General features: G+C 35.1%; 3 protein-coding genes across 6 annotated transcripts; 2 read left to right on the top strand and 1 right to left on the bottom strand.

Annotated features, from left to right (window-relative positions):
- The first annotated feature begins 572 nt into the window (after nucleotides 1-572).
- Nucleotides 573-6,075, top strand: LOC11415648 (zeta-carotene desaturase, chloroplastic/chromoplastic). Its single transcript, XM_003590967.4, has 14 exons — nucleotides 573-925; nucleotides 1,365-1,489; nucleotides 1,706-1,840; nucleotides 2,001-2,073; nucleotides 2,221-2,294; nucleotides 2,446-2,550; nucleotides 2,840-3,084; nucleotides 3,169-3,256; nucleotides 3,348-3,390; nucleotides 3,481-3,637; nucleotides 3,770-3,898; nucleotides 4,596-4,668; nucleotides 4,778-4,942; nucleotides 5,748-6,075. Exons 1-14 carry the CDS (start codon nucleotides 763-765, stop codon nucleotides 5,910-5,912), a joined length of 1,740 nt encoding a protein of 579 aa, XP_003591015.2. The 5' UTR covers nucleotides 573-762; the 3' UTR covers nucleotides 5,913-6,075.
- A 779-nt stretch (nucleotides 6,076-6,854) lies between these two features.
- On the top strand, nucleotides 6,855-9,110 carry LOC11412057 (uncharacterized). 2 transcript variants are annotated; one of them, XM_024782163.2, is made up of 8 exons: nucleotides 6,855-7,095; nucleotides 7,240-7,403; nucleotides 7,724-7,833; nucleotides 7,993-8,058; nucleotides 8,308-8,390; nucleotides 8,486-8,532; nucleotides 8,614-8,692; nucleotides 8,789-9,110. In XM_024782163.2, exons 1-8 carry the CDS (start codon nucleotides 7,033-7,035, stop codon nucleotides 8,870-8,872), a joined length of 696 nt encoding a protein of 231 aa, XP_024637931.1. In that variant the 5' UTR covers nucleotides 6,855-7,032; the 3' UTR covers nucleotides 8,873-9,110. The 2 variants fall into 2 exon arrangements, with proteins under 2 accessions (XP_024637931.1, XP_003591013.1); XM_003590965.4 differs by having other exon boundaries at nucleotides 6,861-7,095; nucleotides 7,219-7,403.
- Nucleotides 9,111-9,438: 328 nt separating this feature from the next.
- LOC11407972 (uncharacterized) lies at nucleotides 9,439-10,961 on the bottom strand. Of its 3 annotated transcripts, none has more exons than XM_024782173.1 (2): nucleotides 10,397-10,961; nucleotides 9,439-9,896 (listed from the first exon to the last, which is right to left on the bottom strand). In XM_024782173.1, the coding sequence occupies exons 1-2, from the start codon at nucleotides 10,786-10,788 to the stop codon at nucleotides 9,884-9,886; spliced, it is 405 nt and encodes a 134-aa protein (XP_024637941.1). In that variant the 5' UTR covers nucleotides 10,789-10,961; the 3' UTR covers nucleotides 9,439-9,883. The 3 variants fall into 3 exon arrangements, with proteins under 3 accessions (XP_024637941.1, XP_024637938.1, XP_003591012.1); XM_024782170.1 differs by having other exon boundaries at nucleotides 9,439-9,889; XM_003590964.4 differs by having other exon boundaries at nucleotides 9,439-10,961.
- Nucleotides 10,962-11,839: the final 878 nt, after the last annotated feature.

Below are 11,839 nucleotides of genomic sequence, written 5' to 3'. Positions count from 1 at the left end.
CCACCCCATCAAAATATTGTTCTAGATTGTCCAGAATTTGGTATCGCGTAATCAAGTTTTTTGTAATTTCAACATCCAATATCGATTGATTCCAATGCTTCCCAAGTATGCATGAAATTGAAAAATGAAGAAATAAATAATTAAGGGTTCTTTCATGGTGTTGAGGATTTGCGGCTATGATTGAGGTTTGTAGCATGTGAGAGGGTGAGTGAGTTTGTGTTACTCTGCGAGATAGAGGATGTATGCCAAATAAACATAGGCATAGTTGATTAAGTGGTGTGTTTTATTTAGGACGGACCAAAAATGACAGTAGGATAGGATAATACATACAATAGTAGTAAGTGTGAAAGGGGATATCTCCACTAGGTAGAAACCCACAAAAACGATGAAGCTGTGTTGTGTTGTGTTGTTGTTCCATTATCCATCGTTAATGTTAATGCCAGAGACAATAGTGGCATCTACACTTTCCATTAACTAAAAAATATAGGACAAAGTAATTTTCAATTGCCATTTTTTAATAGACAATAATAATAATAATAATAGATGTGGGTTACTCTACTACCACTCACAACTCACAAGTTCTAATCCACTCTCAACTAACAAACTAAACTAGCAGACAAATTCAGCAATCCCAGCATCTCCTCCCAACATACGTAGCCAGATACCCTTCTCTTTCATCTTATTCATAAAAACATAAGTTATAACAAAACAATAGTGCTTAATTCTCTTTCCTTTTTCCAACTAAGTCGGTTTTCATATCCGATGATGACTTCTTTAATTCATTGTCCTGCAACTTCACTCTCTACAACCCGACCTGGAGATTCTGTTGCCTTCTTTGTTCCCTCCCGTTTTACTAAGACCCGTAGCTACAAGCCTCGAGTTCGTTGTTCTTTGGATTCTAATGTTTCCGACATGAGTACCAACGGTTAGTAATACATTTTCGTTCCAACTGTTTATCTCTAATTTTTTACCATCATCAATTTTCCTGTGTTTCGATTCACTTATTTAAAATAGCTTATGCAAATAAATAAGCTTATCAATAATACTAAAAGCTTATTTATTTGCATAAGCTCAAAAGTAAGTCAATCCAAACGGCACCTTGGTATACGAACAAAACGAACTGTACTCTAACTTTGATTTTAACATGAATTGTTGATGGGTGTGTGGTCTTGTGCAAAGTTTGATTTTGGCATGAATTGTCAATGGATCTTGCTGGGTGAGAACTGGTTTGTGCTTGATAGTATTCAAGTTCTACATGGGTCGTGTGGGATTATGCATGTGATTGTAGTTATAAATTTACCCATTCTGTGTAACATTTCATAAGCTGAAAATTTGACACAAAATATTTCACTTTCACCTGCCAGCACCAAAAGGACTATTTCCTCCGGAGCCTGAACATTATCGAGGACCGAAGTTGAAAGTTGCTATCATTGGAGCTGGGCTTGCAGGCATGTCAACGGCAGTCGAACTCTTGGATCAAGGACATGAGGTTTTTGCTCCTTCTCTCCGTCTATTTTTGTCTTGATGGCTTGCTCATATCATATATATTGAAATTGGATTTAATTATGGTGCATACAGTGAAGTTACCTTCTGAAGCAAACTGAAGTGAATCTTTTATGTGATTTCTTGTGTAATCATGGTGTTAAATGTGCCAAGATATCTGGCTAATATATTGTGTTTTCTTTTTCAATGTTCTCTCATTCAGGTGGATATATACGAGTCAAGAACTTTTATTGGTGGCAAAGTTGGTTCTTTTGTTGATAAACGTGGAAATCACATTGAAATGGGATTGCATGTTTTCTTTGGTTGCTACAACAATCTTTTCCGACTATTGAAAAAGGTGAACAATTTTTTTGCAGTCCAAATGCATGTGCTTCTTCAGTTGTATTCTCTCTCCCTATTTTTTGGCATACCTGTACTACTGCCTTTCTTGATTTTTTTCCATTTTTATCATATCAATCCATAATTGGATTAAATTTTCTTCGCCTTCCTGGGGCTAGGTGGGTGCGGAGAACAATCTACTTGTGAAGGATCACACTCACACCTTTGTAAACAAAGGGGGTCAAATTGGAGGTATGTTATTTGCTGCAAATTGCAATACCTTGCTTCATTTTGTTCACGTTATTTTCTTGTTTATTTTTTCCATCCATGAGAGCGCTGCTTTTATGAATAGACAATAGTTTCAGAGTGTATTGTTCTTAACTTAGTTTTACAGTGCAGAACTAGATTTTCGCTTCCCAGTTGGGGCTCCATTACACGGGATAAATGCATTTTTGACCACAAATCAGCTTAAGGTAACCGCGTTGTGTATTCTATTACCATATTGTTCTGATTGCGTGACTGGATCAAGAGTATTATGCAAGACATGAAAACTGTAGTCGTGTGCACGTTTTTATCTCCTTGGGGAAGTCATTGCATCTAACTTGCATATTGTTTATGTATCAGACTTATGATAAGGCTAGAAATGCTGTGGCTCTTGCACTGAGTCCAGTTGTCAGAGCTCTTGTTGATCCAGATGGTGCATTGAGGGACATAAGGAATTTGGATAGTGTAAGAGGATGTTATTTTTGGTCCCTTTCCGAATAAATTTTCTTGATTATTTGTCTCCTTAGCTTTGTATTTGGACGACTTCTACGTTTTCCCATTGCACATGCGCATGCCCATCCATATATTCACATCAGACATGCACCCACTTACAAAGGAGCAAGTGGAAATGGATCTTTTGAGGCCTTGGCTGTATACGAAATCAAGTCTATTGTTTCGCTTTGTACCGTGTTTGTCAATATTCCGTCTTAACGTCGAATTCTAGTCTTTTAACTATTAAATGCATATCTTGCAGGTTAGCTTTTCAGACTGGTTTATGTCCAAAGGTGGCACACGCACAAGTATTAAAAAAATGTGGGATCCAGTTGCCTATGCCCTTGGGTTTATTGACTGTGATAATATCAGTGCCCGTTGCATGCTTACCATATTTGCATTGTTTGCCACAAAAACCGAGGCTTCCCTTTTGCGGATGCTGAAGGGTTCACCAGATGTTTATTTGAGCGGCCCTATCCGGAAGTACATCACAGATAGAGGGGGCAGGTATAATACGGACACAAGAATATTGCCATTACCATAACTATCCAAATTTCTCCCTATGTAGATTCTCATTCATTGCTGAAACAGGTTCCATCTAAGGTGGGGATGCAGAGAAGTACTTTATGATAAATCTGCTGATGGGAGCACTTATGTTACAGGACTTTCCTTGTCAAAGGTGATATACTTTATCTGCACTATTTAAGATCTTTACATGCTTGGTTAGATTTCAAATAACATTCCGAAAGTCTTAATGTTTATTTCCTCAGGCTACTGAGAAGAAAATTGTGGAAGCCGATGCTTATGTTGCTGGTTAGTAGTTTGCTTGCCCTAGTTTTTGTATTGATCTCATATCACCGTAACAATCTACAATGCCTTAACCTATCATTGACTTGATATCAGCCTGTGATGTCCCTGGAATTAAAAGGTTACTCCCATCAGAGTGGAGGGAAAAGGAGTTTTTCAATAACATATACGAACTTGTTGGAGTTCCTGTGGTCACAGTGCAACTCAGATACAATGGTTGGGTTACAGAGTTGCAGAATCTAGAACTGTCAAGGTAATTCTCGAAATGACAGGCTTCATATAGGAACTGTAAAATTAGATATTTTGTTTCAAGAACAAGGTATAACATATTCCCTTCAATCATTATTTTTAATTTCTTTACGAACCCTTACATTTTGGATGGCAGGCAACTGAAGAAAGCTACTGGGTTAGATAACCTTCTCTATACTCCCGATGCAGATTTTTCTTGCTTTGCAGACCTTGCACTCGCATCTCCTGAAGATTATTACATTGAGGGACAAGGATCATTGCTCCAGTAAGTGATGTTTACGTTGAGTTGTTAGAGAATTAATTCTAAGAGAGACTTTTATGAGTTTCTTGGGTGTTTCACACTCAGCATACTGATAGTTATATACATGGGAAGATAAGTAGAAGCTAAATTTCCGATGATTGAACTATTTTATACAATCATAATAACAACTGTAGTCATTTCTGACAATTTACGCGTAAAATCATCCATGACTAACTGACTAAGTATGTTATGCACCATCATGCAACTCGTCATTTATGTAGTGCTAGTTTGGATATACTTTTCAAAAAGTACTTAAAGGAAATGGAAAATTGAAATGATCTTGCATTGGCTATGAATCTACTAAGTCAAATTAGCTTATGCACCTCAACTTTTAGAAGCTCTTTCATCTAACTTCTCCATGAGCACTTATAAACTTACAAGGGTATTTTTGTAAGTTGGGAACCAAATAGTTACAATGGGAGTATGGGATTATATATTCTAATGTTTCTAATACTTCATAGCTTCCTACTGTTATCATTTTCAACAATTTTTACATAAAATCGCACACGGCTATCTTATGCAATGGTTACATGGTCAGTTAGCATAGGTGAATGCACTTGCCTTACTGTTTCTCTCTCTCTCTCTCTCTCCAAGTTCAACATATGTTGATACAATATTTTTTTTAACCTTCTAAATATATAAATTTCATTTCAACTCTCAGATGTGTTCTGACGCCAGGAGATCCATACATGCCCTTGCCAAATGAAGAAATTATTTCGAGAGTAGCAAAACAGGTAGTTTAAAAAATGTGCAGTATGTTATTCTTTTTATGATATTCTCACTGTTGATTTAGTAATGGCATGGAAAATTGGCATCTTAAATTAATTTAAAAATCATTACCAGGTTATATCATTGTTCCCATCATCTCAAGGTTTAGAAGTGACTTGGTCATCCGTTGTTAAAATTGGACAATCTCTGTACCGTGAGGGACCTGGTAAAGATCCATTTAGACCTGACCAAAAGACACCAGTGAAAAATTTCTTTCTTTCTGGCTCTTACACAAAACAGGTAACTTCAAAATACCCTCCATCCTCTAGACTACTATTATACTCGTGCTTGTCTTATCCAGACCTCAAGTTTGCAGCTGCTGATATTTTTTGTGGCTGAAACACATGAGACCGTATAGAGGAGTCAGTTAATCTATAATCTTGCATATATGGCTCTTTGAGCTTCAAGTATTAAATATGAAAATATTTTGTAATGTGTTGTTTTTTACTCTTAACAATAAGTTCCTGGTTGTTGCTGCATTTGATTGAATGGGGTATCAATTGTCGGTGGTTCCATCTTATGTGAAATACCTCATGTTCATGCATTTCCTTGTCACATATTTTAGGTTTTGTATCAGAATTGAGGAGTGCAAAATCTATTGACATATCATAAATATTAGATGGACGGTGTAGTTATGATGTTATTTTACTCGTAATAGTTTACTGGCATATGAAAAAAAAAATACAAGGATAAAATATAGTATGCACCTTATTTTAATAGAAGTTTGTATTAGCAGGTACTTTTTTACAATGCTTGTATTCTTCATCTTAGAACAAACTAATCTAATATTCCACTTTCAACTGTGGATAGAGCTTGTTCAAATTTATCAAACGGATTTAACCTTTCCTTTTGACTACCGTGGACAGAGCTTCCAACTTTATTTTCCAGTTGATTCTAACATTTAGAGTTCTTACAATGTGTTTGTCCTGCAATTACAATATGTTTTCTCCAGTGTCACAGCAGTCTCTAGATATCTAAGTTTAACTGATATTGCCAACTTCTATTGTTTTATCGAGTTGCATGCTGAAATGTTTAATCTGTTCAGGATTACATAGACAGCATGGAAGGTGCAACCTTATCTGGTCGGCAAACTTCAGCCTATATCTGTGATGCGGGGGAAGAATTGGTGGCATTGCGGAAGGAGCTTCTTGCACAGTCTAAAGACGACATTAAATTTACAAATACTAAAGATGAATTGAGTCTAGTATAAGAGGAATTTACGGATAAGGTAGTCAAGTTATATGAAATTTGCAGGAAAGGTAGTCACGTTATATGAAGTAATCCTGTTCTTTGTGCGTGTAACATTTTATGTTGTATATTTAATCCAAACGCAATTATAAAATTGTTAGTATTGCAGCAAGTGGTGTTGTTTATATGGTGTCTATAAATTGTGATTCGTATCCCGTCTTTGACATTCTTAATATGTGTTTAAACTAAAATCATGCATTAAGATAATAATGCGGTAATTCTGGAGGAAGTGATCACTGTACAGGCGGATTAAATCATAACTTATGTCCATTTAAACTTATAATTCCTCTCCTACTTTGCCCCCTCAAACAAATAAAAATAATAACAATGATATTGCTATTGAGCTTTTACATGTAAAGTATATTTTTGAAAGTAGATCGATGAAGGTTCCAAAACTTCAATTAAAGGATAAACTGAAGTTGAACTTTCAAGCAATAGAGTGAACATCAGACACCCACTAAACGTAGTTATCTTTTTTGGCGCAACATTCAGTTTGATAACAATAAAGTGTACTTCAGTAATTCCAGTAATAAAACAATAGAATGTGCTTCTGTAAAAAAAAAAAAAAAAAAAATGGAGTGCACTATTTTTCACTCAGGCTCTAGAACTTGGGAGGCTGAATGGAATAATCGGGACGGTTTCTCAATCCGCCCTATCCATGCTCAGTTCTGTCAAAATACACTATCAGAATGGTAAACCCCTGCGTCGTTGAGGGGGCAGAAGGAGAAATTATCATGAATCAGTCATGCTGCTGGCTTTATTTGTACTTAACTTTGTTGGGCCTAATCTTCTAATTATAAATGGACTGACATGAATGCTTTATGACCGAAGAAGTCTCATTCATTCACAAAAGCATGCAGGGAGAGGGAACCTTAGCCACACATAAATTAGTTTTCTTTTTGACAGGACCACACATAATTAGCTGAAGGATTGTACAGAGAAAATGTATGAATGAATTGAACTTAAGTGGACCAATAAAACCGAGTAAAAACAAACATCTTTTGCAAATGATTACCTATTCTAACTTCTAAGCAAAACATATGAATGAATGAATGAATTGAATCATAAAGAAGTCGAATGAAATGGCAAAAACATGCTGCTTCAACGGAAAATCCCCGACAATAGCCTTACACTTCCACTCCCAGGTAATAAACACTACTAATAAATGTCTTTATTCTGAGATGAGTTATTTGTAAAGTGATCAAATTGAATTATTTATATGAAGAAGTAAATTCTGATGATTAATGTTTACTGAATCTCTGATTAAGACTAGGACGCCGCCCTTGCAGTTGCGGAAACAACACTGCTCAAACAGTTACACACCGAGTAGCAGAAACACTTGTGCAATTTATAACATGGTAAGAGAGAAAAACGAAACCCCTCAGGTTCTGAAGATTGCAGTGAGTGGAGTGACGGAGCTCCTGAGGCTTTTCTCTCCTCCCCAACAAACAAGGTATCTATGCCATTTATGTAGCACAAACACTTCAGAGTGAAGACGTCTTTGGTACTCAAACACATGCCAATGTCATACACTTGACACATCCGACATTGGCCAATGTTTAAGCGTCAGTGTCGTGTCTAGTATCCGTATGTGTCAACCACTTTTTTTTCTTCTTAAATTACTACCGGTGTCATGTCTGATCTGGTGTATGATCTAGTGGTTCATGTTGTTGGAAACAACTGGCAGGGTACTATGCATTCTTCTTCACTAATCGTCAACATATGCATTTATTAATTGTTGAGTGAATCATACTCCAATTTATTAATATGCAGTGTTTTAAGCGACGATATTGAGAAGCAGAATAATGACTCCACAGTTTCAAGCGTCGAAGATGTTCTAATCATCATCAAGTCTGATTATGACAATGATTACTTTGTTACAGGTACCTCGTTTTATCTTTCAATTTCCGTCTTAGCAGATATTTTGTCAGAAGGTTGCTCTTACTCTCTAATTTAGCATGTTTTTGCTATTAGTTTTTATTCAATATCAGCTTCTTTTCTGGCATGTTATCTAAAGTTGTCTCACTTTGTTTGACATTCAGGGAACTTCACTTCTTCAATTTATACAGAAAACTGTATCTTTGAAGATCCAACCATTAAATTTAGTGGTAAGAATCATGGCTTTTACCAATAACTACTATTATGCTAGTCTTTCCCTTGTGCTTGGTTTATCTTCTCATCTTTATTTAGTCTTCTCAATCAGCGATTTGATCAGTAACCAACTGTTACACATTGCTGTCGCGCTCTCATGCTGTTTCAAATCTTTAAAAGAACTATAACAGCTAAAAGGAGAAAAAAAAGTGGCATCAGTTTGAAAATGTGTCATTTAGCTGAATCTATGATGTATGATCATACAGGTAGAGACTTATATGCGCGCAACTTGAAATTGCTCGTTCCCTTCTTTGACTGTGCCTCAATTAAACTACTAAAGATCGAAAAGGTAGATCTTATCTGTAAATTAACAGCTTGAACTACACTTTTTTGCTTCAAAGAAACAGCGCCGTACTTCACTCATTATATAAATTAATAATGCAGGAAGTTGAGTCCGACACAAATTTTTTGCGTGCATCTTGGAAATTAAGGTGCTTACCCTCCTCATTAAGCATGTTAATATGTAACATCTGGATTTATTTTTTCAAACACTTTATTATCCCTCAATGCAGGACCAACTTGAAACTTCCTTGGAGGCCTCTGATTGCTATTGATGGAAGCACTTCTTATGAATTGAATGAAGATTTCAAAGTCAGAATCAAAATGCCTCTTTGCCTCAAAACTTTCCACTCATAATGTGATTTGAAATCCATGTCAACTAGTGGTTAAAACATTTTTGTTTGACAGATCGTTCGGCATGTTGAGAGTTGGAATGTTTCTGCACTTGAAGCAGTTTTGCAGATTTTCAAGTTTGAAAAACCAGGTGGTTGAATGTCATGGCGGGTGAGGGCGTCACTTAGTAACATGTTTCCATGAAAATGCCAATGATTCTTAATTTATATAGTTTTTTTTTCCTACTGTATATAGTTGGTAATGACGCAATTGGCGCCTGTATATTTTTCTGAGTATCTGACATATTTTTCCGATAAGCATATGCATAACTAGGAGTATTTGCAGAATATTTTTATGTTTAAGCAATGTTTACTACAGGTAGACCTTTTCCTTCTCATCTATCAGTATTCAGTGGTCTTCCTTAATTCAACTTATAAGTAGTACTTTCCGTTTTCCGTTTCTAACAAAAACACCGGCTGTTATAACTTAAGCCCACAAGGAGAGCTCAACTGAATAAATTAGTACATTAAGTGAGAACCTTGGGGTTTAAGTACCACATTGAGTTTTCTTATTTACTCAATGTGAGTCTCGTAACAAATGCGCGATTCAAATGATTACTTGAGAATTGATCAATTCTTGGACAGTGAAAAGTGATAATGAAAGTAACCTATGATGTTGTACAAAATACTCAAGCCTTTCCAGTGACTTGTTTGGCAAGATAGAAGTTATTTTAAAATTTAATAGGAGAGTGTTTAAATATAATATACTAGATCTTAATATGAACAATTGCAACCAATACATTTTTAAATGGAAAATTGCAACCAACACCTTTGTAACTTTATGGGAGAACATACATTCATTATTCATTGACCAAATAATCTAAAGCAATGAATGTAAAATCAACAACAGTATCTTTTTGAGCAAAAACTTGAGTACGAGCGTCTTGGGCACTGCTCAGCCGGTTCTGTACTGAAGTTTAAGAAAACTGTCGAAAACTATGGTCAACCCGTGTATCATAAACCAGTTGTAATGACACCATTTTGGAAGAGCTGTGTTAGGAACCGAGCGAACAATACCATAAAAATAATATGTAAATACTCTCTTACTTTTTGCTCTTTTTGCTGCTCCAAATTCTCCACCAATGTGATTTTTTAACATTCTCAACTACTGTCACATTTGCCCATTTCTCATAAATTAAGGAAACACTATAAATAAGCAAAAGATAATATAATAGTTTTACAGTTTAGTACATGAGAAGTATTAGGAACACTCTTTTCAACTATACTCGACCAACATTTTTAATCTGCAGCCGAAATTATGCTTTGAAATTTGCATTAGTCACAAAGCAATCTCTGCCGTGCATCCAAATCGGAACAAAAAAGAAATCTCAATAATTTCTCCCTTTCAATCTACCAGTGCTTCAAAGTTCAAACTTTAAACTCTCAATATCAAATCAAGCCAAGATAAAATTCAACAATTAGTCATGCATATCCCTGTCCATAATCTGATATTTAATCTTTTCTGAATTGTAAAAAGCATTATATTAATTTGACAAAATTCAACATGCTTAGAGAATCTATCATACACCCACAAATTAAATTAAAAATGTTCAAGAAATGATACATTTTTTGCAAGGAATAAAAACCAATGAACATAATCATAATTATAATTCATGAAGGATATGATTGTGATGCCAATTCACGTTGAACTGCCTTCATAAGCAAGCTATCTTTTTCAAGAACAACAATAATAGGAGAGCCACCAATCCCACGAGCAACGGCATTCATAATTTCCGTCATTAACGATTTAAACCCATTTAAATCGAGTGAATCATTTTGATCTTCATCAAATCTTGTGAATATCAATTCCAATATGCGATCAATCTCTTCTTGTGACTGTGAATGGGAGCCTAAAGGCATAAACCATGCAAATCCACCACGAATTTCATCACGCGAAAGGTTACCGTCACCATTGGCATCTAGCATTGCAAACCATTCCTTCACGAAACTATCGAAATTTGTTGTGTCATTGACAAAATCTGTCACGGTGGTGCTGTTTACAACTGCTACATTCATTTTTTAAGAAATTTGGAATTAATACCAACACTAACAATATATACCAACTTACGTTAGAGTATGGTTGAGGTTTGAGGGTAGATGTGTTATGTGTTTTGTAGATGTATGTATAAAGTAACGGTTGCCCTATGTTCACGTTTCTGACTTTCCGATGGTTGATTAGCCTTTCTTTTAGAGCACTCTACAATATTAATGCGATTTTGTATATCTCGTCAACGAGCATGATATGCATTTCACCAATAATTAAACAACAACATGATATATTATATTATATTCTCTCTGAAAGAAAAAAAAAAAGATATATTATGCATCATTTTTTTTTTTTGTTGACAAAACATCATATGCATCATGTAATGCTGACTGTATACATACACGACGGGACAGAACTCTTGGCAGTTGCTTCAGTTAGTGAATCACAATAATTTTTTTTTTTTTTTTTTAAGTAGGACGGTGTTAAAAATTCACTTTTAAGGTAAACAAGTAGAGTGTTTGACGTTCGAACTTATTAAGTATATTATGCAATGTCTCCACCAACCAACTTAAGCTTACACATGTGAATCACAAAATATTTAATTATCAAGAAAACCTCTTCACTTAATTATATATTTTTTTTGACCAAAACCTCTTCACTTAATAATACATACTTATCAAGGGAAAAAAAATATATTTTCCATGTCTATTGTTCCTTTAGATTTGATTAAATTTTGCTAACTACCCGAAATCTTCTCCCACTTTGACCAACAGGACTCTCACCAAAATGGTAGTAATTCAATGATTTCTTCTTTTGAAATATTCACCGTATGCATTAATTTTGCCTTGTCTCACCCTTCTATGTTGTCTTTTATTGTTGTTGCTGAAATTCTCACCCTTCAATGTTATCATTTTGACTTCAACTGGGTAAATATCACGTGAATTAAGTAAAAACAAAAACAAGATAATTTAATAGTCGAAAGTGATAGTAACCTCTAACTTTTACCTTAAATCCATCCTGTATATTTCATTTAATTAGTCCTATGTATATGGATACACCATCTATTTATGATGAAATGTA

The sequence above is a fragment of the Medicago truncatula genome, chromosome 1, assembly GCF_003473485.1.
Source record: "Medicago truncatula cultivar Jemalong A17 chromosome 1, MtrunA17r5.0-ANR, whole genome shotgun sequence".
In the NCBI taxonomy this organism is placed as follows: Eukaryota; Viridiplantae; Streptophyta; class Magnoliopsida; order Fabales; family Fabaceae; genus Medicago; species Medicago truncatula.
The sequence above is the reverse complement of the archived record's forward strand: the minus strand, read 5'-3'. Positions and strand labels throughout refer to the sequence as shown.

Coding starts and splice junctions, on each gene's coding strand:
- LOC11415648 (XM_003590967.4), top strand. CDS start 763: ATGATGACTTCTTTAATTCATTGTCCTGCAACTTCACTCTCTACAACC. Junction 2,074..2,220: donor CAAAGGGGGTCAAATTGGAG/GTATGTTATTTG, acceptor TTTACAGTGCAG/AACTAGATTTTCGCTTCCCA. Junction 3,257..3,347: donor CAGGACTTTCCTTGTCAAAG/GTGATATACTTT, acceptor TTATTTCCTCAG/GCTACTGAGAAGAAAATTGT.
- LOC11412057 (XM_003590965.4), top strand. CDS start 7,033: ATGGCAAAAACATGCTGCTTCAACGGAAAATCCCCGACAATAGCCTTA. Junction 8,059..8,307: donor TCCAACCATTAAATTTAGTG/GTAAGAATCATG, acceptor ATGATCATACAG/GTAGAGACTTATATGCGCGC. Junction 8,533..8,613: donor CGTGCATCTTGGAAATTAAG/GTGCTTACCCTC, acceptor CCCTCAATGCAG/GACCAACTTGAAACTTCCTT.
- LOC11407972 (XM_024782170.1), bottom strand. CDS start 10,788: ATGAATGTAGCAGTTGTAAACAGCACCACCGTGACAGATTTTGTCAAT.